Here is a 26271-nt window from a genome sequence, read left to right as displayed (position 1 = left end):
GCTCTTCAGCACAGTTCAGCCTCAGCAGCTGCTACCCCCAGGCTCTACTCCCTAAAGTGGTGCCAAAAGGCTGGAAATGGTGTCAAAACAGAGCTGAACCCACAAGAAAATGGAGGTGAAGGGAATGTCATGGTTCCTCCAAGCTCTCATCAGGGGAGATTTACAGGAGAAGAGGAGAAAAACTCAAAACAAGAATCTGTATACAGTTACTTTGGCACTAGAGTCTTCTCTGTGAAACATTCAACACCACACCTGAGGGAGGGGAAGGAATGGACAGCACCCAAACTGAGGTGGAGACACATTTAAGCCATTTTTAAAGTTTTTTTTTTTTTTTTAAACACATCAAATCAGGTTGCTGACAATCCACCAGTCTGGGCACAAACTCCCAAACACTATCACTTTTGGCTGTGATCCCTGGAAGTAAGCACCTGCTCTTGCCACAGAAGAGCTACTGGATCTCTGGTGCTCGTGTGGAAGAGACGGGAACTTTCTTTCCATGGGCTCACGGATACCCAGGAAGGTGCATGGTACCAAACTGGCCTGGGAAGAAAGGCCTGTGCTTGTGTGCACACATGTGAGTGTGTAAAAGGAGACTAAGGAGACTTACTATTGCAAAAAAACTAGCTTTGACAAGTAAGCCTTCCTTCAAGGGCTGCCAGCCAAAGTGCTTAAAAAGAAATGCATGAGAAAGAAGAGGGGTGCCCTTTCTTGCAGGGCAAAGGAAGTGAGTTGAGCATAAACAAATTTCCATTTGAGGAAGCCCCCCACTAACTTGATAGTGTTAGATCCCTCTCCTTTCTCCATATAGCACATCATCCTGAGCTCAAAACCATCCAGCACCATCTTTTTCCTCAAGCAGATCGGTAACCACCTTACGAAGAAGCACCGTGGAAGACCTGCAGCTCAATGAAAAGGATCACAGTGGCATCTGATGCTGACTAGTCTTGAGCCACAGCAAAAACTGCTCCAGCGTCACTGGCACTGAGGTCAGGACTGGACCTGCTGGGAAACCACATGAATTATCACCAGCTCCATGGCTCTAAACTCACCTGAATTCCCACTTCACACTCTTCTCATTCCCTACTGAGTTACAGAAAGCCAGGAAGACCCTGTGCGAGAACAAGAGGAAGAATAGGTCATGCAACTGTGAACAGTAAAGAAAGACTCGGGACTCAAACTCAGACTCTGCCTGTGCTAGACCAGAAAGAGGAGATCCACAAGGTGTGGAGAGTCTGCAAACTCCCAAGGTTGGCTCCAAGCAACTCCCATCTATGCCTTGGAGGAGCTGTTGTAGGAATGGGTTATTCTTCAGTCAGTAGCACCTTTATGCAACTAGGCTTGTCCTTCCTCCTGTGACCAAGGGACGGATAGTTTTGAAAATCAGGGACTCTCTTGGACCAGTGTGAGGATGTGAACTTCAGCTGTCATGTTGAACTCACATGTAAGGTTAAATTCAACAGAATGAAACGCAGCCGGTCCTGCCGGGTTTGGGGACAGCGACTGGGCCAGGATCTCCATCTTCAGCCTGACGTGCTGCAGTCTTTCCAGAACTCACTCAAGGTAGTTCAATGGCTTTTGTATTGTAACAGCCAGGAGGAAGGCTTCTCTGAATATCCTCCAGGTTCTTAATATCTGCCAGGATGTCCTCAATGCTTGTCTCCAGTGTCTGTACACGGAGCCTCTGCTGTGTGGCTGTTTGCTCCAGCCACAGTATCTGTTCCTTCAACTGGTTCCTCTTGGCCTTTGCTTTATTAAGAGCCATTTCAAGGAGGTTCAGGTCTTTGTCATCCACAGCATCAGGGTGGTCTGTTGCACAGGAAGAAAACAAGCAAGAGGGAACCATGGATGAGAACTAGAACTTTCTAGTACTTGAGCTCCCTGCAAAATACTTGGGATTTGCCTGCTTGGCTTGTGTTAGGTATCTGAGTGCCTTTGTAACAGGACACGGCACTTCTGGGGAGCGGAACTGACTCTAAACTATCAAGTTTCACCAGGCCAGTGGTGCAGGTAAGAGGGATTCAACATGAACATGCTCTCTGTATCAACCTCTTGCCATAAGACCCAGTCAGGCAGGAATAAAAAAGGACTGTCTTGTAGTCAAGGCCCTGATACTCCAGGAACTGAAGCTTAATCCTCTATGAGAGGCAAGGTAGACAGTCCTCTTCTGCCTAAAGGTGCAGGTGCAGGACTCCCTGCAGGACTCCCTGCACATCTCACTAGCCTCACCTGGTTAGACCCACAGCAAAGCAGAAAGGATCTCTCGGAGGCCCCTGCCCAGAGCCCAATGGTGGCCCAACTACAGCTATGGCTGAAGTGTAGCAAAACTCACCCATCAGTCGCAGCAGCTCTTCCAGGGCGCTCAGCGTCTCCTGCACGGCCACCCCGGCCTCGCCTGCCTTGGCGTGGGCACTCTGAGCCTCTTGAGCTGTCTGGAAAAAGCAGGGTAGCAGCTGTAAGGTGAAGTGTTGCCCAAAAGTTAACAGAGAAGCAGGAGACAGAGACTCACCTCCTGTATCATAGCAGCATCTGCTTCAGTCTCTGTCACCTTCCTTTCAAATTCACCATCCACTTCCTTGGCCTCACGTTGCAAGGTGGCCACCGCCTTCTCCAGGGCTAGGACTCCATCAGCTGTCCTGTTGGTTTCCACCTTCAGCCGGGCAATCTCCTAGGGAAGGCAACATATTTTCAGAGCTGAACATTAACGTTGCTGAAATCAAGGCTGGGTGCACTGGGGCACAGTGCTGGTGAACACTGGTGCCTTTGACAGTCCCCTGGGAATCAGAATATCCCAGATTTGCTCATTCCTTCATGTGCTTCCCCCTGCTGCTGGTGCTGAGAATTGTCTCTGACCATGGCCACCTCTCCAGCGAGCCCTTGCAGAACTGTAACATGCATTTTGGCAGGTGGACCCTCACAAACCTGCAAGCTACCTCTTGTACTCCAACTGTGGAAGTGACAGGCAGAGGCCCTAATGCAAAACTTCCTTGTGTTACAGACACAGCTGCACTGAGATGCCACAGAGATTCCTACTGAAATTCCTAAGGGACAATTTTGCCTGCAGAGATCCCTGTGCTCCCATGGCATAGGTTAACTGATTTACAGGTAATTCAGGTGTCTCTGCAGGATCCATTACAAACTCAACAAGTCAAGGCACCAGGACTCCCCACAGCCCCTGCAGTCTCCAGACATACCCTATTTTCCTCTAATTTTTTTTTCTTTCAAACCCTTTTCTGCCAGCAACAGCACCAGGGCCTGCCCTTACCTGCTGAATTCCACTGGTGATCTCCTTTGCTTCTGCTGCGGTGCTGCTAGCTGTCCTTGATTCAGAAGCAGCATCCCCCAGGACTGCTTCAGCTCGCTCAGTCTTCTCCTTGGCACTAGCAACCATGCTGCTGATAATTGGTAGCCTCCTCATAGCATCTTCAGCTTCCCTTCTCTTGTCATCCGCTTGCACATTAAACCCTGAAGGAAACGCATACAAAAACAAAGCATTTGTAAGCTTTGTAAGATGCCACACAGCGAAGAAAAGTTTTTCTTTAGTCAGGGCTTGGGTTAGACATACCTACTCTCCCTCCCACACAAAAGTTATTATGGCTATTATGGGGCAACACAGGAAAGCAAGTGGGAGATGGACAACTGACAGAGAAATTCCTACAGGTGTTTGCTCCTTCTCATAGGAGCTGTTGAAATGAGCCCTTTGGAAGTCTTCTGATCACAGACAGAATTCAAAGCAAGTGCTGCCCACTACCCTGGCACTTGAGCATGACTCTGAAAAAGCATGATTTGTGGCCTGTTGAGTGGGTTTAGTTTTAACATAAAACTTTGACATAGGCAGCAGATTGGGACCAAGAAAATCACCTCTAAGGCTCTTCAGAATCTGTTCAACTTCGTAAAAGGTGGCGTTGCCAGCACTCACGGCTTCCTGGGCTACGCTCCTGGCGAGGTTGGCTCGGGACAGCAGCTGAGTCAATGTCTGTGACAGACCAGAGGGGATGCAAAGAAAGAGCAGATCAATCTTACAGTTCAGGAGCACCAGACCTGTCCTCAAGCAGTCACAGGGACCGTGACACCCATGCAGTGTGTAAGAAGTCATGCGGTGCGAGCAGACTGCTGTCCAATCTGTTTCCAAGCCCTGCTTTTGTGCTCCACTAAAGGTTACCAGAGGCCCTGTTATGTCAGCACATGTTTTTGTGCACATCTCAATCAACTTCAGACATCAGGAGTCACCTTAGCTCAAACCTTCACTGGAGCAGGACTTTAACCTGCCTCTCTCAGAGGGAATGTGTTAATGAGAACCTGCACAAGCACCTCTGAGCAGCTGGGGACCTCTTCAACTGGCTCCAATGGAGTCAGAAGAGAATGAGACCAACCCAAACTCGCTGCACTGCTGAGGAAAGGTGCCATCCTGCAGCAGAGCGAGCGAGCTGTGTCCCCTTTGAAGAACAGTCTGGAACAGCACATACCAACTACTGTCTGAGAAGACTTATTTGTCTGTGACCCAAGCTAACAATTGCTCGAGTTGCAGACCACAGCACAGGAAGAGTTGCAACAACACAACCAATGTCTTACCGCTCTCTCATTTTCTCCTCTCTGCAACAGCTGCTTGATTTCTTCTTCCCAGCGGCCTGTACGGCTTTGCAGTTGCCTATACTCTGCCATATATGTGTCCACCATGCTCATGAGAGTGTTTGCTTCTTGCTTCAGCCGGGTTGCCTCCCCCTGAAATGCAAAGATATGATCATTGTCTTGGAGGCCCAACACCTCTCTGCTGCTCCTTGGGAACCATAGCAGGCAGGGAGCAACGGATGTTTGCATGTGATACCTATGCCACAGTGAGCTGCAAGGGCAGAAGGTTGAGAACATGAGTGACCAGTGCTCTCCAACCAGGACAAGGGCATGGAGTGCTGGAAAGGGCTGAGCTGTTTTATCCTGGCAAGTGGATGTAAGGTTCGGGGCGGGAGGGGGTGCAGGTTCTCTCCCAAGCTCTTGCTTGGGAGAGAATCAAAGGGAGTTTCTTGGTCTTGCATGCACAGACACAAGTTCTCACCTCAAAGGACCCAGTATCAGTCTCCAGCAAGCGGGACAGGGAGGTGAGGAGCGTCAGGCTGCTCTGATAAACCTTGTCTGCCTCAGAGGCTGTTGTGTCAGCTTCAGCCTCCAGGCCTTCCACCAGCAATTTCACCTCCTCGTATCTGCAGAGACAGAGAGTTGCAACCAAATCAAATCCTTGCCACAGCATTAACAATCTATTTGCATTTACTTACTTGATGGGCACATGAGGGTTTCCCAAATTCTCTCCAAAGCCAAACAGACAGAAAAAAGCACCCTGCTTATAACCCCTCAGTCAAGAAGTGCTCACACTTCAGAAACCAAAAGTATTTCAGACCAGGACCCACCTCACCAGCTTTCGCATCACCTGTGATTTGTTTTGCTAACACATCAGACTTCAAAGGCAGCTGCTTTCTCAACCTTCTGCAGGGCAGGATTGCATAACAGAACCCTCGGGCCTTACAGCAGCCTTGCTAATCAGCACTGAACTGCTGTAGGTGTTTTTTTTTTTTTTTTTTTTTTTTTTTTTTTTTTTAACCATTCAGAATCTCAACTTCATACAGACTACCGCATTAGTGCCACAAAGGCCCAGCATACAGTGGGTCCTGGACAGACACAGGGCAAAGCCACCAGTCCTTCCCAGAGAGCTTACACCCACTCTCCTCTCCTGCCCAGCTCAGTTGCTGCCACCAGTCTGACAGGCCAAGACTATCCTAGGGATAAACCCAGTGCAGATCTGCAACAGAGCTGTGCTGGCCCCCACGTCAGCCTGCTCTGTGCTTACAAGTGACCTCCCAGGAGACTGCTCAGCCTGTTCACACACACATGGTGTTTTACCACTTCCCACAGCTGTGATGAGGTCAAGAGGGGCCATTGCAGTCTGGGGGGTAGGAAGCAGATGTTCTGCAGAGCTGCTTACATTAAATCTTGGCTGCTGGAGTGTGCGAGCAAGTCCTCAAACTGAGCAGTCCCTTTCTGTCCTGGCGTCTTGTTTCCCATGCATTTTTCTAATACCTAACTGGGGAGGTGTGAAACGGGGCATGGCCACTTCACTACCCCTCTCCTCACTCCCACAGCCTCCTCCTCCTCTCCCCATGAGACACGCATGTGAGGACACTGTGAACTTACTTCCTGAGCAATCCTTGCAGGGAGCTCGACATGATTGCCCCTCCATTCACAGCTGAGCGCACCAGCTCCAGCGCCTGCTGCGAGTCATCCTGCGCTGCCTTTGCTGCTTGCTCAATCGTGTTGGCTGCTTGCATATGGCTGAAAAGCAACAAATACTTGTAATAAAAAGCTTCCCACAGCCACCTGAGTTTCTTCCACAAAGCTCCTTTGCCATTTTATTCAACAATGCTGGAACAGATCTTCCCAGGAAACACATCATGTTTGAGAAGAGGACCCACATCTGCAGTCACGCACTTTGCTTGTCATTCCTGCATTTTTCAAGCGCAGGGGAGCACCAGGGGAAGAGACAGCAGCCTGTTCCAACTGGATGCCAATAGGTCAAACCCCGGTCAGAAAGATGCTTCCAAAATATGCCACCCAACAGAACTCTTAAAATGGGGAACAGCTTTTTAGATCAGCAAAAGCAACCCAGCAGATGCATGTTCCCCTGCACCAGGATTAACACAAAATTCCTGGGAGCTGCAGCCTCAGGACCAGGTAAGGCCCTAGAATGGGGATTGTTTGGGTGCCCAGAAGGGTCTCAGTCTCCTTAGCCTCTTCTCTTGGTTGTGACAATACAAGGACCAACTCACCTGTTGGCTAATCTCAGAGCCTCCTGAGCCAGGATCAGGAACTTATTTGAGCTTCCAGGAAAGTCTGAAACTGAAATAGTCTGAGGAGAGAGGAAGAGGGGTGGTGAATGTTCTTCCTTGCCGTTACTTCCGGTTTAGCAATGGAAAAAAACAAACAAACAAACAAACAAACTGGAGTGTGCTAAACCTCCAAAGCTCTCCAAAGACACTTGAGGAAGCAGCAACTCTTTACAAACAGCAGAAGTTCTCAGCCCTACAGCAAGGGGTCAGTAACATTCACCAGAATTGTTTATTTGTTTCCAAACAAGTGTTATAACCAAACTATGTTAAATTCTGACACCTCCACTGGCTAGGCTGGACTCAGAGAGTACCACATGAGGATGCTCTTACCACTCTGCTCAGAGCGCCTCCACTTCGGTCCAGGTCCACCCTGGTTTTCTGCAGCAGCCGACGGGTGTCCTGCACCTGCTTCTCATACTGGTTCCCAAGAAACTGCAGTCTCTCCACTGTCGCCCTGATGTCAGCCAGGCGGCTCTGGTAACTGGACTCTTGTCCCTTCAGTCTGGCCACACGACTTTCCAGAGATTTGTCAGAGGCTGGCAGGATGGTGAAAGAGAGGCAGTGGTGAGATAAAAAGCCATTTTTTAGCAGAAGGCACAGATAATCCACTGAAGCAAAACCTACTCCTGTGTGACACATTCCCCTCTCCCTGCCACATGAACACACGTGCTTGTCAGACCCTTGCTATATATTTGCTTAAAGGAAGGACACACAAGTGCCCCAGCAGGTCACCTCTTTGAATATGTCTCTCAGGAGACAAATCTCTTTCCTTCTTCCTACTGAAGCACCCCAAGCAGTTGCCTGTTTCCCCTCCAACTCCTCCAGTCCCATCCAAGGGGAGCAGCATGGTGGTACCTTGCAGGCTCAAGGCTTCTCTGAGGATTCCTCGCAGCATCTCCTCAGCCAGCTGCATCTTCCCCTCCAGCTCCTCACTCCTGACTCCACCACCAGCCTGCACCTCTGAGAAAAGCAGCTCCAGCTCCTGCAGCTGCTGCAAGTACAAGTCCACCTGTGAACAAGCAGATGAAACCATCAGTGAGCAAAACACTGAACCCAACACATAAAGGCCAGATCTACAGTCTAGCAAGGGCCAGGGGATGGAGAACAGTGTGAGGTCTTACATTACGGTGAATGGGCCCTGCAATGGGACACATTGGGCAAGCAGTCCTAAAAGATCCTTTTTCTGACAGATGAATCAATGATACAAACACAAGCTTCACCCATAGCCTGCAAAGTCAGTTTTCACTCTCACAGGAACAAGACGTTAGAAAGTAACCGTGTTTCTGCTCCCTTTTCTGGTCCATCACTCCTTTGTTGCTCATGGCCATGATGAAGACTACCACTTGGAGCTGGCAGGAGCACACCATCAGAGACCAGACAGCAGGGAGCAACCATTTCTGGGCTCTGTGGATCTGGGCTGGCTGTGATGGAAGTGCTTAAATTTTCAATTTATAGCAAGAAAGATTTAGCTCTAACAGAATCAAGCTGAGCACTCCTGAATAAATTTCCACATTGTGCTTTGGAGGAAGGAAGAGGAAAACCCAGAAAAGGAGAAGAAACTCCCCTCCTGCCTACTAGTCCAGTGTTGAGTTCCAACATCTCCCAGGCTGAAAGATCTCTGTCCGAAGCAGAGCTGACGGGAAGACAACAGCTACAGACACAGAGCCTACAGCTGCCCCGTGCTGTTTGCAAGCAACATGGCAGGTCTTGTCTGGGCTCTCCAAGGGACCTTTCCCCTTTCTGAAAGGGAGAACTTTGCCGGGTTCCTCATATAACCTCTTTGAAACTTCCAGGTTTGCTTAAAAGCACCAGTACGGCTCCCTCTTGATAGAGAGGGCTGGATTTTGTAGTGCAAATGCTGAGGCTAACAAACATGAACTTACCTGTGTTTTCACCTGGTTGTAGCAGGCTGGACACTCAGTGTGTTCACAGTTGGGGCCGTCAAATCCAGGCTTGCAGATGCAGCTCCCATCATTTTGGCACTTCAGAGGCTCAGCACCAACAGAGTTGCAGTTGCAGGCTGCAAGGACAACAGCAGGCTGAAGGCAGCACAGACTCAGAGAAACCTTCTTCCTCTTCAGTCCTGGCCCATCCGTCCATCTGTCACCCTCCCCTGATTTTCAGCCTTGTTTCCCCAGCTTTTATCCACCTCTCCAGCCCTACACTCACCTCCAAGAGTGCTGCTGTCAGCTCTGGTCCCATCAGTGTTTCTCTCCTCCAAACCTTTTGACTGTTTGCTTTTAGAAGGAGTGTTAGCCTGCCCAGTATCTTAGCAGGATGCCTGGAGAGAAGCTAACAGAGCTGCTATGGGCAATTTACAGTGCTCCTGCCTCTGGCTGGAACCAACAACACGTAGGGTGGCTGTGGCAGAGGCACAGCTCTGCTGTAGGTGCTGTGCTTGGGTAAGCTGAGATTGTGATCATTTAAATCCTGCCACTGCTTTTCAGAGTCAGTTTTCAGCCCAGGACCCTCCCTCTGTAAAACATTCCTTCCTATGCTCTGGTTCCTGCCTTTAATTTCTACTTTCCATCATCACTAGCAGCTTTTGTAGCAGGCACCCTCCCTAGGCCCTTGCAAGGCTGACGCACACATAGCGCTCAAATCCTACTTAATCGTCCTCCCCTCAGGAATGTACAGTTCCTTTCTAGAGTGCTGGCTCTTAGCAGGAACATTAGCTGACTTGGGAAACACTGGAGGCATTCACGGCCCTTGGCCCCGCTCTGGTAAGTGTTCCAAGAACAAACACCAGCCGTCACCTCCACGGAGGGCTCAAGTCTTTGCTCAAAGCACAGAGCAAACAAGAAAAGCTGCAAGGCCAAAGTGCAAACATATAGGCCCTCTGCAGTGAACACTTTTGCGTGCCAGCAAGGGTTTCCCGCCCATCCCTGGTGCTTTTAGTCACACAGGCACCTCCTCAGGCACAGGTTTGTTCATATATGGCAAGAGTGGGACCTAGGAAACTGCTTTAAGTTTCTCAGGTTTTGCGGTACCTCAGAGGAGCCCTGCTCTGGACCACACAGCTTTGTCTGGCGGAAAGAAACCTCCTGCAGGGAGCACAGCCCCTCACAACATACCCCTAACCCTCCTTGCAAGCTCCGCAGGGCATCTGTACCTCTGCACTTGTCTGCAGGGTTGGGGGCCAAGGGGTTCCCAAAGAAGCCCTCCTTGCAGCGGTCGCAGGAGAAGCCAGCCGTGTTGTAGATGCACTTCAGGCACTCGCCAGTCTGCCGGTTACAGTTGCCCACGGCGTTGGGCTCGATGTTGTTGTTGCACTGGCAAGGCTGGCATGGCCTGGAAGCCGAGGGGTCTCCAAAATAGCCATCAGCACAGTACTCACAGTTGGCACCTGAGAAAGGAGAGACAAAGCAATGCTGCTCTACCGTGAAACCAAAAGGCCAAATAATCCCCTCTGCTGGTGAAGGGGCAGGCATTTGCCAGGATGCACACAGGATCCTGGCTCTCTGGAGACACTTTCACTCTCTGAGAGACACCTGCTCTTCCTGTGCAGTGTGAAAGGCAGACCTATAGCTTCCAGAATCCAAGGAATCTGCCTCTCCTGGAGACCCCTTGCATTCTGCCTCTGCTGAGGAAGAGAAGGGAACCAGGGCTGGGGAACAGAATTTCAGCAGGAGCTGCTTTCAGGCTGCCAGGTCCAAAGCACTACAAAAGCACTACACAAACTCTGGAAAGCTAAGTGTAATGAGCAAGTCACTCCCTGTATTTTGTGTGTCTGTTTTTCCCTCTCCTTCCTCCTCTTCCCACCAATTCCCTTCAATGTTTACAGTGCAGTTTCTTCAGGGCATGCATGTTTACACAGGATGATCCTGGGGCTTTGCTGAAACACCAAGACACAAACCAAGTGATACTCAAACAGGAAAGTCAGGCTGAGAAGACTCAATGACCTGCCTGACACGCAGCAATTGTGGAATGCGAAACACCTGCATCTCATCCTGAGACAGAGTAAAGCTCAGCCCTGCTCTTAGGGGCAGGCAGGACCAGATGGAGCAACATCATCATCTTCTATCCTGCCCCTTCCCAGCAGCACCAGGCTATGGAGAAAAGCTGTTTACAAACAAATTAAATGAGGACATTACCAGTGGCTCCAGGAGGGCAGTGATCACAAACGACTTCTCTGCCTGGTGTCACAGAGCAGCTTTGCCCATTTTCGCATGGGCACCGCCTACAGCTGTGAGGATACCGTGGGTCTCTGTAGTAGCCAAATGGGCAGCTGACACTGTTGCCCACATGTTCATCTCCAGAGTAACATTCACCTGAGGGAGGAAGAGAAGGGCTTGTGACAGTCAGTTTGCTCTTGTCCCTTTTGCTGCTCAACAGGGCACCTTCCACAACTCCCGTGCGTGCAAGAACCCTCCTTGTGCTCCCTTCCTCACAACCTCCTGCCACCCAACGCAACTACAGGTGCCCATGGCTCTGCTGGAGAACTGCATCTCCCTGGCCTGTCCACACACCCAGACCCACTCCTTTCCTCCACTGCTCAATCCTTCACACGGCGAGAGCTCACTGCTCCTGTGAGGGGACTTGGAGCGGTGTCCTGCAGCTCTGCTCTTCTGCCAAGTACAGGAGCCAGCAGCTGAGCTGCGACTGCTTAGAGATGCAGCCACAGTGGCTACGATCACACAAGGCCTAGGACGTTGGAACTTCCATGGTTGGTGTTGCTCCTTAGGTGCTGCAAACTTTACCTCCTGGTCATTACTTAGATACCCGACACAGTGAGAAACCAGGAATTGCCATCTCCTGGAAAACGCTAACACTAACTTCTGATTCAAAGTGAAAAAGTTGAAAGGGGAAAATTCAGCATCCACAGAGGGAGATTTTGAAGTAGGGTATGATTTAGAAGTCACCAAATCAAGCCAACTTTACGAGGTAAAAAGTGCCTTAGTTTGACTCTTTTTTCCTTGATTGCAATACTCTGGGCTATTTTGAAAAAACAGGTAGTTCAACTTTTTTGCATTACGTATGATATCTATTTACCCGATGCTTATTTTTAGGTCAGGAAAAATAATAATGCTATTAAACATTGAGAAATGTTTCTCTCTCTGCAAAAAAAAAAAATCCAGTGCATCTGTCTTGATATTTTCGGCAGTAGCTCTTCAGTTTCGGGGAGTTTTATCCATGACGTTTCCTGTATTCCAATCCACATCCCTAGAGCCAAATACCCATGCTCGACACTATCCCATGCTCCCCTCTGTGCTCTCTGGACACAGCAGTTGTCCTACAGTCCCATATGCCCTAACACAATATGGTCGTGGCTTTCCTTACCAGTGTCTGAATCACAAATTCCTCCCCCCTGGCAGTTGCACAGCACACAGATGCCAAAAGGCCCCAGGTTGGAAGGCTCTCTCCTGTAGCCGGGAGCACATCGCTCGCAGAACTGCCCCTGGTAGCCGGCAGGGCAGTCACAGCGCTCAACCCAGGCCGCGGGGACGCCGGGCGCAGGCTGTGCTGACACCAACGTGACGTTGTCGATGTAGCCTGTGCCTGAGGAGAGACACAGCAGGTCACCTGCAGCACCAGCAGCTCCAGCCCACACTTGTAGCTTGGTCTGCCAGTTCCCCACACCTGTGATCTGTACAGGTTACACATTTAACTTGGCTATGAGGGCCTTTTTTAATCCCTTCACAATTCAACATTGCCCAGTTTAGTACATTTTTTTTTTCCTTTTTTGAGTTTTCTTCTGAAGTTAGATATCAAAATTAAGATACTAGCTAGCAATGAAGAGACCTAAGGCTTGTGCTATCCCCTTGTAGCACTCTCTCCACTTACTGTACTCTCCAAATGTGGATCGGATCCAGAGTGCTGTCAGGTTTCCCAGCAGCCTGCGATATTCAAAGAAATTCAGCCTTGGGCTCCACTTGCTGCTTGGGTGCTCATCCAGCCTGCACATGGGACCAGACAGAAGGAGAAAGAAGAAAGTTCAAGAAAACTTTCAAGTTTCAAAAAGTTCAAGAAAATGGAAATGAGATTTTCTGCCTGTTCTCTCTCATCTCCCTCCTGGATCCAAAGCTCTATTTGTGCATGACTGATACCTAGCAATGCATCCACTCCAGCCTCCAATTCAGACCATATACCACCTCACTCACAACATAACCTTGATATTCTGGAAAAGAAGTATATGAACCGCATCCAACTCAAGACAGGCAACTAACCCCCCTCCTTCCTATCCCAAACACCAGGAGTGAGAATTCCAAAGCTTCAGCCTTATACCTGAATGTATATGTCTCACTGACGCCACAGGGCAGGATCTTCCCCTGAGGCAAAAATGGGGCAGTGACTCTCAGGCCACCTCCTTCCAGGACAACATCATGGGGAGATGGTTCACGGCCCCCTCGATCCAGACGATAATCAAAGGAGAGGGTCTGGCCATAGCTCAGCTGCTGGTTCCCAAGGAATTTTGCTAGCAAGGGAAAGAGCAAGCAAGAAATCAGAGGGAAGAAATTAAAGGCAAAAGATCTTGCCCTCCCCCTAAGGGCTCAGTTAATGGGGGCAAACCAAGCAAAGGGAACAGGCAGTGCCACCTGTGCCATCTGCCATTGTTCTCACCTGGTTCAGGAGAGGAATGCAGACACCTTTACTTCCCCAGGGCAGGCCTTTTGGTCTGTCTGTTTCCATACTAGGGCATCCCGACCCAGGAAAGCACAACCACAACTACAACTCCTTTACCCCAGCCAGCAACATTGCAGCTTCCCCTGACCACTAGAGAGAGCTGTCTGTCCAGAGCCCACGTTTCCCTTGAAATCAGTCTCTGTCACAGACTCTAGCAGTACCCCTACGAAAAGGGCAATTCCTTATGGCCAGCTGATCTAAGCCACGGGACTGACCAACAGTGCCAGGTTGAGCAGCTATTTGGACGTTTATTAGGTGACTTTTTGGTTGAGCTTCTCAAGACCTTGCAGGGTAGCAATGCATTAGACTAAAGAAGCAGATCTGGGCTCAAGCCTGTTTTCCTGCACAATGCTCACCCAGTACACCCACACTTACCAGGTGCCATGAAGTATATGGGCTCTGAGGTCCTTGCTGCAACGAACACATCCTGATGGCGTGGAGACCACTGGAGCTGGGCTGGGGACCCACTCTCATGGACACCTCTCCAGCCTTCAGCACCTGGAGGAAAACAAGGAGAAACCCACTTGTGATCAGCAGAGACAGACAAGAGCATTGCTAGGATTGCAAGGGCAGTGTCTTCCTCAGCTTCATCTAATGAAAACTTTTGCCTCCCTATCTCTTCCCCACTGAAAGAGCAGCACTTCTTCTCTGTACAGACACCTCTAACCATGATCAGTTATGGTCTTCACAGTCTACTGGCCTCTTATTCTAGATAACCCAGGGTGAGCACAGGGCTCTCCTGCCAAAAAGCAGAGAAGACATAAGGCAGCAAGCCTATGCTCCCCTGCCCTTGCAGCCTATTTCTGCTTACGGATTAGGAAATCTACTGTCAAGGAACAGGAACTCCTCTGACAGGGCTACTAACCAGGTGGTTCTGTGCTCTCCTAAGCGATCTCACTGAGCCCCACAACAGCAAGCCCACCTGCATGCTCACACCTGCCAGTTCACATCTCCCACAGCATGTGTATCTGAAAGGAGGCAGCAGCAAGTGCATGAAAAAGCTGAATATTTGAATGCCTCAAGCAGCAAGTGAAATGTTTGCCAAATATTTTTTAAAAATGCACACAATGCAATGAGGAAAAGTATGCCAAGTGCCCAGTGAGGCAGAGCACCTTCCAGCTGCAGTGGAAGGATCATTTTCCAGAATGAAACTACGTGAATGGCTGCCTCTGTTATGTTCTTGCATCAGAGTTGTCAGTCTCTTTGTCTCTTTCTCAGGAGAATTTGAAGAGACTGCAAATGCCCCTCCATGCACAAAACCAGGAGCTATGTAGATGCTCTGCTTGGGATTTACCTTGCTGGAAGGTGGAAGTGATGTTATATACACTGTAATTCTCAGAACTGACACACGCTGCTGAGTGCCCGTAGCAAAAGCATGGGGAACATCCCGTGGGATTTCTTGCATCCAAGTTATAGAAGTTTTGCTTGCACCTGGAAAAGGGATTGCTATGTTTAGTGTCTGTTTTCTCCTCTTCCTCCTCCTCAGTACCTACAAACAACACGGCAAGCCCAGACAGCTGTGCACACAACTGCTGCCACATTTCAGGTTACTACCAGACTGGGGTAGCACTGAGGTGTGGTGAGGGGTCCTTCTTCTCCAGTGACTACCTGTGAAAGATGCAGATGCCACAGTGGGTGCTGAGCCCTCTGGCTCTCCTCTAGGAGAGCCAGTCTGCTTCACATCACGCAGCTCTGCTCCCAGAAGGGATTAATAGTAGCTTTCTGCTGCGTGTATATGGTGTGCTAGGGCTAAAATGCAGAAATAAGTCCCTTCTTTCAATGTTAGCAGCAAGGTAGGGGAACATTTCTTAGTCTCTTCCTGGTGTAGGCAAGTGCCATCAGCCCCAGAGCCTCGGTGTGGCAAGTCACTGTCAGGCACGGGGAAGCTCCCTGGGGCCAAGGCTGGCAGCCGCTGAAAGGAAACACAGAGCTGAGGTGGGAGGGGTGGACAGTCTTGGTGGTGCTGGCAGCCCTTGAAAGCAGGGTTTGGCATGCTGTACCTGGGACACGTAGGGGAGATGCATCTGGGGCCTCAGGGGAACAGAACGGGCTAACAGGCCACGTGAAATGCTTTGGGGCCAGCTAGAAATCATTGTCAGGGAGATGGAGGGCAAGCCACAGAGTAACTGGGTTCCTACCTGTCACAGCGCTCTCCAGTTGTGCTTGCCTTGCAGACACAGCGACCCGAGATACAATCCCCGGTGCTCCCGGCTGGGTCACACTCACACTGCAGACTCCTGCAAGAGGGAGAGCAAGAGGGAGAAGTTCCAGGTGATTTCCAGTTAGGCCCAGGAGCTCAACACACCACACACATCGATGGATACAAGACACGAGAGAACTCCAGTGGCATGCTAGCCACCAGTCCCATACTACAGTGGGGAAAATCACCCAAGACATCTTCTTTATTAATATACTTGCAGTAGTAATGGGTTGAAACAGCGTCCAACATGTGATGCTACAGCCGCAGGACACCCCAGAGCACCAGTTCACAACAATCTCAGTGCCTTTCTTTGGAAGATCCACCTAAGCTTATTAAATCTTGGCTGTGCTCCAAAGCCAGCCCTGCCCTGAGCAACAGACAGAAGGCTCAGGAGAAGGCAAGGCCCCAGAACACAGCTTCACTTCCACCTTCTGCCTGCTGTCACCCTGCACCTTTTACCCAGCAGCAGCATGGGGCAAGGAGCACCCAGGTGCAGGGGAGTGTCAGGCTCTGAAAGAGCTGAGGTGGGCTGAAGTGAGAGAAAGAGGGCATGGCTCTGGGGGTCTGAAATAAAGACAATTCAAGGTAAAAAAAGCTCCATTTAAACAACAAAATGGACTCTTAATTAATATCTGCATCCAAGCGCACAATTTTTACATGCACATGTTTGCAGTGGGACAGTACATGCTAGTTACCAGAATGCTGTGCAGGCCCGCCTGTGCTGCCAGGGTTTATTTTACATGGGCTAGCCCATCTGTTGCCTGTTTGTGCTATCCAGGCAATACAACATCCACTTTGGAGCGCTGTTAAGCTCTTATTTTGTCAATATCCTGTGGCAGGGAGCTCTGCAGGCTGGAAAGGAGCTCCCAGTTCTGCCTCAGCCCAATCTCTCCCAGAACAGCAAAGTGGTTCGGCTTGCAGTTATCGGTGGATTTGACAAGGGAAGATGGAAAATCAGCTGCCTCTGCCCAGGCCAGTGTCAGACAGCCCTGCTCTTTAGAGCCATCAGTAGAGGGTGCAGACCTCAGTCCCCAGAGCATTAGGTGTCCGCACTCCAGCAGGGTGATGCGGACAGTTGCCAGCACTTACTGCCCGTTTCTCCGGCAGCCGCTCTCGGAGAGCGAGTGGAAGCCCGGCTGGCACTGGTCACACTTCTTGCCCATCACTCCAGGTTTGCAGCTGCAGCGGCCATCGCTGTCGCACTGTGGGCTCACAGCACCTGAGGAGACAAGAAGATTCCAACAGGTCCCCTCCTGGCTACTCTCCGTAAGGGTGATTGCTCTGGAATGTGGGAGCAAGCGCAATGCTGAGCACAGCCCACGGGGCAATTGGTGAAAAATTCAAAGCTGGTTTTCCTATGGCTGAGCTGAGATCCCACAGCAACCTGAGACCTGATGAATGTGAAGTAGCTCTCTCTACGGTGGTGGTGTCTCACCACAAGAATCATGTGAAACACCTTAGAGCTACGAATCCCAACCCTCATCCCTGCAGTGGGGTGTACACTCCAATCATCACTTCCTCTTAAAATGGCAGCTAGCGAAGCTCGGGAGGTTAAAGTTTTTCTGTCTCTCCCCAAGCACAGCAGTGCTCTGCTTCACCTTGTGCCCAGAGGCATGACACCCAATTCGGGAATTACCCCTTCGCTCCAGTGATGTAATTAACAGCCTCCAGGCACCACAGCACAAGAGCCACGGACCTGACTCACAAAGCTGGGTAAGAGCCTCAGCTCCTTTCATCAGCACCTGGCTCCCATCCACCACGATAAGGACACAAGCAGGGAGAGACTAGCAACTCCCCGCAGGGTGGCTCCCAGCCCATGTCAGCAGGCTCCATCCTGGAAGGGCAGGAGGCACAGGGAATGGCTTGGGGCAGGAGCATCTGAAACCCCAGTCACAGACTGCAGCTGCGCAGAGACCCCAAGGCATGCGCACACCACCCCAACCCGCTGCCCTCGCCACAGCGCCCTACCTTGGGGGTGGCAGTGGCAAGGCAGGCAGCAGTGCTCGTCCCTCCGGCGGAAGAAGCCCTCCTTGCACCTCTCGCAGCGGGCGCCCTCCGTGTTGCCCAGGCAGTGGAGGCAGCGGTACCCATTGCCCGTTTCCCTCAGAAGGTGCCAGTCAAAGATGCACTGCCTGGACATCCCATTGCAGTCACAGACAGGCTGGATGGATGACGACAGCCCTGCTTAAACACAGGCAACATTTAGACAGAAAGGTACCTGGCAGAGAAGCCAAAGCCCTCCAGTTATCCAGGAAACAAGCACAGGCAGCACAAGGCTCCCCTTCTTGTTCGGCTGTAATGCGCTTCGTCCCATACCCGGATTCCCCACCTTCCCCCGCGGGCCCCAGCGCAGCTCCGTGCTTGCCAGGCAGTCAGCTGCGCTGGCTCCTTGCAGCGCACACCGAGCACTGTGACTGCCCTAGAGACACCTTCTCCAAGCCAAACGTCGAGGCTAGAGCTGGCCAAAACACTCCCAGCCTTTGCTCCTAGCACTTTGTTCTTGATATTTCCAGGGCAAACGGGAGCAGGAAGGGGAGGGTCAGTGCGGGTCTTTAGCATGCTTTATATTTGCTCTGTAGTTTAAATACAAGACTGAAATAAGGGAGTAGATGTAAGAGGAAGAGGAAAGCTGCCACGTGGAGCACAAACTGCTGCAGGGCTCAAAATGCTGCACGGAGTCACGAAATGCAGCCAGGTGTTCAGCCTGGGATGCCCCTGCGAGCGCGGATAGCACCAACGACCGGCCGCGCATGGATCAGCAAGGGCTGGATAGCATGGAGGAGAAGCAGCGCAGGCTGCTGGGCGCGCTCCGAAATCCCTGTCCCTTCCCGCCACGCTGGGTGAGCTCAGCCAGCCTCGCCCCTCGAGCACCTCTGCCGACAGGCAGGAGCTGCCGGGACGCGGGAGCCCTGGAAGGGAAGGGTGCTGCGGCAGGCGCAGGCTGGCTGCCAGGCCCTGCGTCAGGTTCAGGCACGACGCATTCCAGGCCTGCGAAACATCCCCAGGGACGAAGCGGATGCTCCCGCTGCTGGGCCAGCCCCTGCTGAGCTGATCTCACCCTCTGCACCCGGCCCAGCAGCACCTGGAACCGAATTGCTGCTCCCAGTGGCGCTGCCCTTGCCAGCAGTGCCCTTCTCCGGAGCTGCAGCTCGGAGCCGACAAAGCAGGACCCACCTGAGCAGCCCGGGGAGGTTGGCCCCTGCGCGCACGTGACGAGGGAGGAAGAGGCCCCTGCATGGCCTAGTGCAGAGTGACTTATAAGGGAGCAGCCTGGCAAGGAGCGAAGTAATAACAATTTTTCGGCACTTACTGCACTTTTACAAATACTTTGCAGACCCTGAGCTCACGCCAGCCACCTTCCTGTGGCCACACGCCCGTCTGCGCTCGCTCGCGCCCAGGAGGCTCCTGACCTCCCTGAACCGCGGACAGGCCACGTGCTTGTAGGTACACGTGACACCTGGACGTCGCGCCTCATGTACACGCGCTGCATGTTACTTCCAGGCACTCGGGAAGAACATCCAAATTTGCCATTTACAAGTGGCGAGAAAGACAAACACGCCGGGCCAGCAGGGCGTGCGCCAGAGCACGCTGCAGCCCGGCTCTGCGAAGCCCTTCTCCTACCTGCTCGACTCAGAGGTCTTTAAACACAGTGAGACTGTTGAAAGAACAGAGAGAGCAAAGCCTGGGCTGATGCAGGCTCCGGGAGCTCTACTGCTGACTAGGGGACAGCGGACAGGTGCCCCCTGCTCCACGGCACCTCCAGAGCGTCGCGGCCATCCTCATCCTGAGCACCAACGCAGCAGGCAGCAAGCGCTTCACATCCTTAAGGAGCGGTGCAAAGGAAGCTCCTCGGCAGTTTTGCAGATAAAAGCCCTTAAGAAACACCCTCCTGACCATCTTCTGGCCCTGAAGCACTTCCACAGCAAGATCCCTGACTCCAAGAAGCTATGTGCTTTTTATAAACTACCATCTCCCTCAAATCCATCTGGGACATGCAGGCTGCCCAACCCCTTTGCACAGTGCTACAGAGTTGCACAGCCCCTCAGCTCCTCTCCAACAGCAGGGGGACATGGATGACACTCAGAGCAAGCAGAAATCTGTAGCATGGAGGTGGACAGCAACTTAAGCTCCCTATGTGAGAAGACTCGTTCTTGCCAGCACTCCTGGGGCACAGCTGAGCTCTGGGAAAAAAGCTCCCTGTCCTCTCCATTTGTGATCCCTGGGACCATTCTACAAGTTCTCTGCTCTCACTTCTTAAATATGCAACACCCTGCGCTCACACGTGTGCACAGACAGATACCCCCCCACACCCATTAATACACACATACCAGAGGAGCACATTCAGCAAGCAAGAGCCAAGAAAGAAAGATGACCTCATCTGCCCGTAAACAGGGATGGAGATTTTCCAGCTCCAGCAAACATATTTCCCTGCAGCCATGCTACCAGGAGACTGATCCAGCTGCAGAGGTTGTTCTTCCACCCCAGACTGCTGGAAAGAGGAGATCTGCAGGTGCAGAGATCCTGCCCCTTATGAAAAAAAAAGATGGAAAAAAAAAAAAACAAAGCCTAGAACCTCAGTGACTCTATGTGCCGCAATGGCACTTCTCACTAAAGTGCAGAGAGAATAAGAAAAATCGCCCCATACAGGAACACAGAACTTTCTCAAGGAATTTCAACTCACCTTTAAAGTGCGACTTCCACCCCCTCCATTAAAGCTCTTCAATTCTACGCACATATATCTGACGGCCCTGAATAATCTGGAAGGTTTTACCAGGTTACAGAATTACAGGCAAGATTACAACCTCCTCTGGGAACAAAAGTTGTCTTTTGGGTGCTACTTTGAGGCTGAAGCATGTTAAGAGCCAACTCTGCAGCCTCGGCAGTGGATTCAGGTCTTGCTAATGTGTAGCCATTTAGGGTGCTATTGCAGATTAGGTGAGGCTACAGACCCACCTACACAAGTTGCTCCTGTTGCTGGTCTTCTCCTGGAAACCTGAGAGCTAAAGCAACTTGATATTTAAAATAGGTTAAGTGTTCCAGCCACTAATGAGATGGAGCTGCAGGGAAGAGGGCTGAGTGAGGAAAGGATCCGTTTTCCAGCCAGGTAGTCCGAGGTCCTACCATAGGATAATTCCATTCTGCAACTGCTGTGAAGAACAGACTCCAGAGCGGAAGTTTGCAGCTAGAATCCCCCAGTGCTATGTCAGGGTGAAGGTCCGGGGCTCATATTCAAGAAGACATGACTCTTCAAATTTCCTCTCCACAAAATACAGTGTGAAAAACATTTACTTGCTGTGCTGATGCAAACTCTAGCTACAGAAAGGCAGTGAGAAGGGACTGGCAGCTCCCAACCTCAACTATCCTCTGAAATTCTAAAAAAAAAAAAAAAAAAAAAAAAAAAAAAAGGGAAATGAGGTCTAAACAAATTAACACCAGCTTGCACGTAGTGTGGTGGGCTCCATGACAGCACAAGCTGCGCTCCACTCCGAAAGTCTCCAGTCAGTCTCCTCTTGCTCCCTCATGGCAAGAGGAGCAACGCGATGGGCAGGCAGTCCTGCTGACTTTGCACCAGCTGATGCTTTTGGGGCAGCGACCTCAAAGGCTGTTTATCATCTGCTGCTGCAAATGTTGGGTTTCCCCACTGCAGGTCTCCACCGCTTCCTGGCTCCCTGGAGGGCTGCCTGGATCTCCTGGGGCTGCAGCAGTATCATTCATGCGTTTGGCAGTGTCTACCATGGTGTTTGCCTCTCTGATGAAGGGACATAAACGTAGGGCATAGGCTTAAGCCTTCACAACCAACTGTTCTCAGCTCGGCTTCAGGAACTGCTGCATTTACTGCAGCCCATCTCTTCTCAGGCAAAGAAATCCCTTTTTCCTTATGTTCTTTCCCATTTAGGAAAGTTTGGAAAACCGGGGAGCCCCCAACATCCCGATTAGTCTTAATCCTCGCAGAATCCTTTGAGTCAAGCAACTTAGACCCACCAGGGGACCCTAGCACCAAAGCCAAGCGCTCCTGACAAAATGCCCCACGTTACAACGCACAGCTCGATGCGCCCAGGGAACGTAGGCAGTGGCCAAGCTGGCAGGCACACGTGCACTCCCTGGCAAACGTGCACATTCACTAGGAAGTGGCTTTGCAAGAGTTCACAGTACAAGCACCATCTTCTCTGCAACTAAATGAGCGCAAATTGTTACATAATTTGATTGAAGCAGTTCAATTGCAAGCAAAGGTGGGTTAAAGCGTGTTAATTGTAAGCGCACATCTATTTTGGAGAACCAAGGAATGATAATGTTAAAGACTAACTCTTTCCATGCAGCCAGTGTAGAACATAGGTTAGAAGTGGGCCCATTGGTATGAGTTATTATCTATTGTCACTTTCATATAATCACAGAAATAGGTTCAACAGGCTACAAAAAACAGCAGTTGCCTACACTAGCTTTTTGGTTTTTTTTTCTGCCAAGAAGGGGGGAAAGAAAGAACTACATCAGTATGTTAAAGCTTCCGTGCAATTAAGACTTCTATAATCATTATCCAATTAGCATGTAAAACAAATCAAGCCTGCTTAAAGAAACACACTCATCCAGCAGTTACTTTTTTTTTTCTATTTTGTTACACTGCACTAAAATGGAAACTGATGTAAAAGACCTACTTCAAACTCAGCTAACACAGTGAACATATTTCAGTTTGCAGCACACACAACCACATAAAAGGGCAGTTTTACACACCAAGTATAAGTTACTCGGTGTATAAGAAATACAAAGATCTGATTCTGGCCAAATACATTATTTTGCAGACTACCTGCAAGCATTACTGCAACACAAAGACTGAATTATCACCCCGCTGAACGCACATATATACGTGACCATGTTGTGCTTTCTCTCACAATCTGCCAGCCAAACACACGTGCATGGCGTACACTGAAATACCTTCCTGATTTAAAAAAACAAATGCTCGTTCTATCTGCCAAGAGTTACTGGCCGTCTCCCACCACGTACACACACAGGGTGCCGCAGGAGCTCAGTGCAAGATCCAGTCCGTGAGCCTCACGGTTTTTCACAGAACAAGAGTTCACATACATGCTGCTACAACAGGCGGATGGCGGCTGTTTCCAGTTCTCAGGCTGGTCTAGCAAATGCTTTGGTTAAGTGGTGCAAATAAATCCTTCCCAGTGCAATTCTCATGTTCACACCCAAATCCCACCCAAGTAGCAAGGCTTTAAACAGAAAGCAATTATACATTAAAAAAAAAAAAAAAAGTTATTTAAAGAGAATGCCAGTAAAAACTGAACCATAAGTGCTCAGGAGATACTCAACTCCAGAAGAAATCTGAGGAGAAGCATCAAAAGGCCCCATTTTAATCCCAAACTAAGGAGGGGAGTGAGCTGCCTAAGACAATGCTGCGGGACCCAAAAGGCTCCAGGTCTCCTGGATTCTCCTGCCCCAGAGCAGAGTTGGAAGGAAGCTGCCTGCAGAATCGGTTTTCCACACAAAAGCAGAACTATTCACGCTCTCCAAGCCTCACCTTCTCTCCTGTTGGTGCTCAGGGCTGCAGGAGGCAGGAGAAGAGCTGTGCTGAAGCAGCTCAGAGCCACAAGCCAGCAGGGAGCCATTTGCAGGGCCAGGACCTGCCCGCGCAGGTGCTCCAGAGGTGCGAGGCGCCCGGTGCGGGCGGCCTGAAGGGAGGCTTGCGGCTGGCGTGCCGCTCGCTTCGTTTTCTTTATTCCGGCGGTTTTATCAGCTCCTCCACCTGAGTCACTCCCAACAGGAAGAGCGCCTATGCCTCGCTCTGACTCACCTGGTGAATAAGGAGAGCCCAGCCCATGGAAAGCAGACAGGCGCGCAAACACCCAGCGCCCTCCCAGCCCGCCGGGAAGCACCGCTCGCCTCAGGGAGGCATCGCCCACCACGAGGCGCAGCGCCCCCGGGCTTCCTCCCACAGCAGCCTGCAGGGGCTGGCACACGGAGCAGCTGCCCCCAAATCCAAAGGAAGCTGCTGCGCAGCGCCTGCTTCCTTCCTGCCTGAGGTCACTTCTTCCAAGGGCCAGGCATGGAGCTGCCGGACACACAGACAGCTTACCTCAAGAAAGGACAGTGTGAGCAGCATGAGGAGGGTGGTTCGGGTCTCTTCTGAGCCTCATCACGGCCTCTTCACACACAAAAGTTAGGGGCCATCAATGAACTTAGTGAATGAGGTGTCCTTCATGCAGCCGGACACAGATCAGAGAGACTCTGGGAATGTAAAAAGGCTGTGAAGAATAGACTGACCACACATTTGGAATAAAGTCCTAACTGGAGTTAGGAGACAAACTAATAGGGTTGAGGAAACCCACCTATCTGGAAATAGGGCAATGAAGAGAAGGACAAGGAAAAAAAAAGGGGGGGGGGTGCTTAATTGTGCCCTTAGCCTGGCACAACTGTCCCTGTGTTAGAGAAAGGACATGGAACAGACAGAGGGGAAAGGATTTGCTGGCAGAGCCAGGAATAGGCTCACAGGCTCAGAGCACCAGGTTCGTTAGCATTGAGCCTCAAGGGAGGTGAATGAGCCACCTAAGACCAAAAGGACAGTTCCATTTCACTGCTCACCTTTGCCTTGGAGCAGCCATGACCACTTCCACGTGTAAACAGATGGATCTGGAGACATGGGTCCTCCTTGTCCCTGCATACAGCCAAACATGCAGAGTTAGTGAGATGCTAGCACTTCCACTCATCCTGCAAAGCAGGTCTCAAACTGATTGCAAGAAAGGATGGCACCAGATGCTACCTCACTGCATCTCCCTTGAAAACCATCAGGGGGACATGGATGGTCAAAAGGGAAATCCCGTGGTCCATGAATCTCAACATCTTCTGGTGAAATAAAAATGTCTAACAAATCTACCCCAAATCCAACACTAGTTGTGTTTTGGGTGACTTTATCCATGAGGGACTAGAATCAGTCCACAGCCAGAACTGTGCTAATGTGTTCCTTGTCTCAGGATTAACAGACTGACCCATCTGGCAGCTGGGGCTAATCAGTGCTCAGGTCTCCTTCTGAATCCCCCTTGGGTACAACAGTCTCCACACAATCCTATACCTTGAGCTGACTCATGCAGTCTTACTCTGCAGCTCCTTGCTGGGAGCAGCGCCGTGGTGACTCCATAGGTGAACCAGCCTGAATTCACCACATTTTTGAAACTCCCCTTGCCAAGTTTACCTCCCTCTGCTGATTGATTCAGCTATCTTTTATAAACAGTTTTTTTTTTCTTTTCAATTGTACACACTGGATCTTAATATAGTTCACAACAAGGAAACCAGCTTCACTAACATGCTGATAGCACATTGATTTTTGACATCCAATATTATCTTATCTGATATTTTTCTTCTCTCAAGGGAGACAAAATACAGTGTTCCCACTAATTTGGCAGAGTTCTCATTCCTCTGCAAGTCTGCTTGTTCCTCTGACAAAACCCATTTGATTTATTCTGCTGTACAGAAATTTCTCTATCACATCAAACACCTCTGCTGCTTCCCTCCAACTGGATGACACACAGGGAACTTTCCTCCATCCACTTGTCAGTAGAGATCATTATAGCAGTTCTCTAGGACCTTACGCAGCCTTTTTCCATGCAACCCAAATTCTTCAATAATTTCTTCCTCTGAGACCATCTGTCAGACAGGAAGGTTTCCCTCAGAGCTGCCTTTTTGTGGATCCTCCACTTTATTCCTCCTGCTTTGCTATTATCACCCCACTTCTCACTTTGCTTCTACAAACAGCACTGACACATCCCTCCCTTCTAGTCATTTCTGCATATTTACTTTGCTTAGTCTTTCCTTGTCATTCTTACCATCATTCTCGAGTTCACCTCTCAGAGCTGTATTCATGTGTGCATGACACTACCCAAATTCATTTTTCTAGGCCCAAGTTTCCAGACAGTCTGGATCCAGAACATACTGTGGCCTGCTGTCCACACTCATTCTTTATATCAGAGCCACAAAAACTAGAATTAGTACTGCAAGGAGACCACAAGAGAGGCTGAAATACTTAAACCTTGTGGACATGGTCATGGCTGAATTAAACTTTATGAAGATACCCTAAATCCATAAAATAATCTGAATTTGGCTGGTACTTGCCAGTAGCAATTGATAGATGTTGGGAGATATCTAAGCCTAGCACTGCTTCAGCTGATGTGACCAGGATAGAAAACTACTTTAGCTGCCTGCGGTAGACAAGCAATGCCAGGATAAAGGCAAGAACTACCTAGCAGCAAGGCAAACCTTCTGTGGGAGCTCATACCTTACTTTGCCCCTTTGAGATCCCTAAGCACCTCCAAACCTTTCTCCTTGAGGGACTTTCTAAATTGCAACATCCCTCTTAAAACGCTGGTCTATTTTCTGGACTATTTTCTGTTGGTGGCCTTATTTCTCCTTCAGTGTTTACTGAGAACAGGCTTATTTGAGCTTTTTTTTTTTTTTTTTTTTTTTTTCCCCAGCTACTGTTACACTACAGGATGTGTTTGTGTACATGTGTGCACATAGGGAATAAGAAAATAAGGAATTTTCCTCTCATCTGGCAACAGACCTTTACCCCTGTCCTCTTGGACT

At 50.2% G+C, this 26271-nt stretch overlaps 1 protein-coding gene across 1 annotated transcript; it reads right to left on the bottom strand.

The window, feature by feature from the left end:
* Window positions 1-1433: 1433 nt before the first annotated feature.
* Window positions 1434-23303, bottom strand: LAMC2 (laminin subunit gamma 2). The gene is made up of 23 exons (XM_010213384.2): window positions 23216-23303; window positions 17662-17874; window positions 16783-16912; window positions 15632-15730; window positions 14788-14924; window positions 13869-13991; window positions 13095-13284; window positions 12654-12766; window positions 12150-12368; window positions 10964-11140; window positions 9982-10215; window positions 8753-8889; window positions 7725-7878; window positions 7200-7405; window positions 6810-6889; window positions 6178-6315; window positions 5048-5192; window positions 4570-4719; window positions 3859-3973; window positions 3263-3462; window positions 2507-2665; window positions 2330-2429; window positions 1434-1806 (listed from the first exon to the last, which is right to left on the bottom strand). The coding sequence occupies exons 1-23, from the start codon at window positions 23301-23303 to the stop codon at window positions 1556-1558; spliced, it is 3558 nt and encodes a 1185-aa protein (XP_010211686.2). The 3' UTR covers window positions 1434-1555.
* Between the last annotated feature and the right edge of the window lie 2968 nt (window positions 23304-26271).

This window comes from Tinamus guttatus, unplaced genomic scaffold, assembly GCF_059628265.1.
Source record: "Tinamus guttatus ecotype Peru unplaced genomic scaffold, ASM5962826v1 Tinamus_guttatus_pri_ptg000211l, whole genome shotgun sequence".
Taxonomy (NCBI): domain Eukaryota; kingdom Metazoa; phylum Chordata; class Aves; order Tinamiformes; family Tinamidae; genus Tinamus; species Tinamus guttatus.
Note: the sequence above shows the minus strand (reverse complement) of the source record. Positions and strands in the feature narration are given on the sequence as shown.

What these genes read in the sequence shown, in the direction of transcription:
- LAMC2 (XM_010213384.2), bottom strand. Translation starts at nt 23,303, where the DNA reads ATGGCTCCCTGCTGGCTTGTGGCTCTGAGCTGCTTCAGCACAGCTCTT. An exon ending in GCTCTGAGATTAGCCAACAG is followed by an intron (nt 6,316 to 6,809) that starts GTGAGTTGGTCC and finishes GTTGCTTTTCAG; the next exon opens with CCATATGCAAGCAGCCAACA. An exon ending in GAGGAGAAAATGAGAGAGCG is followed by an intron (nt 3,974 to 4,569) that starts GTAAGACATTGG and finishes GGTCTGTCACAG; the next exon opens with ACATTGACTCAGCTGCTGTC.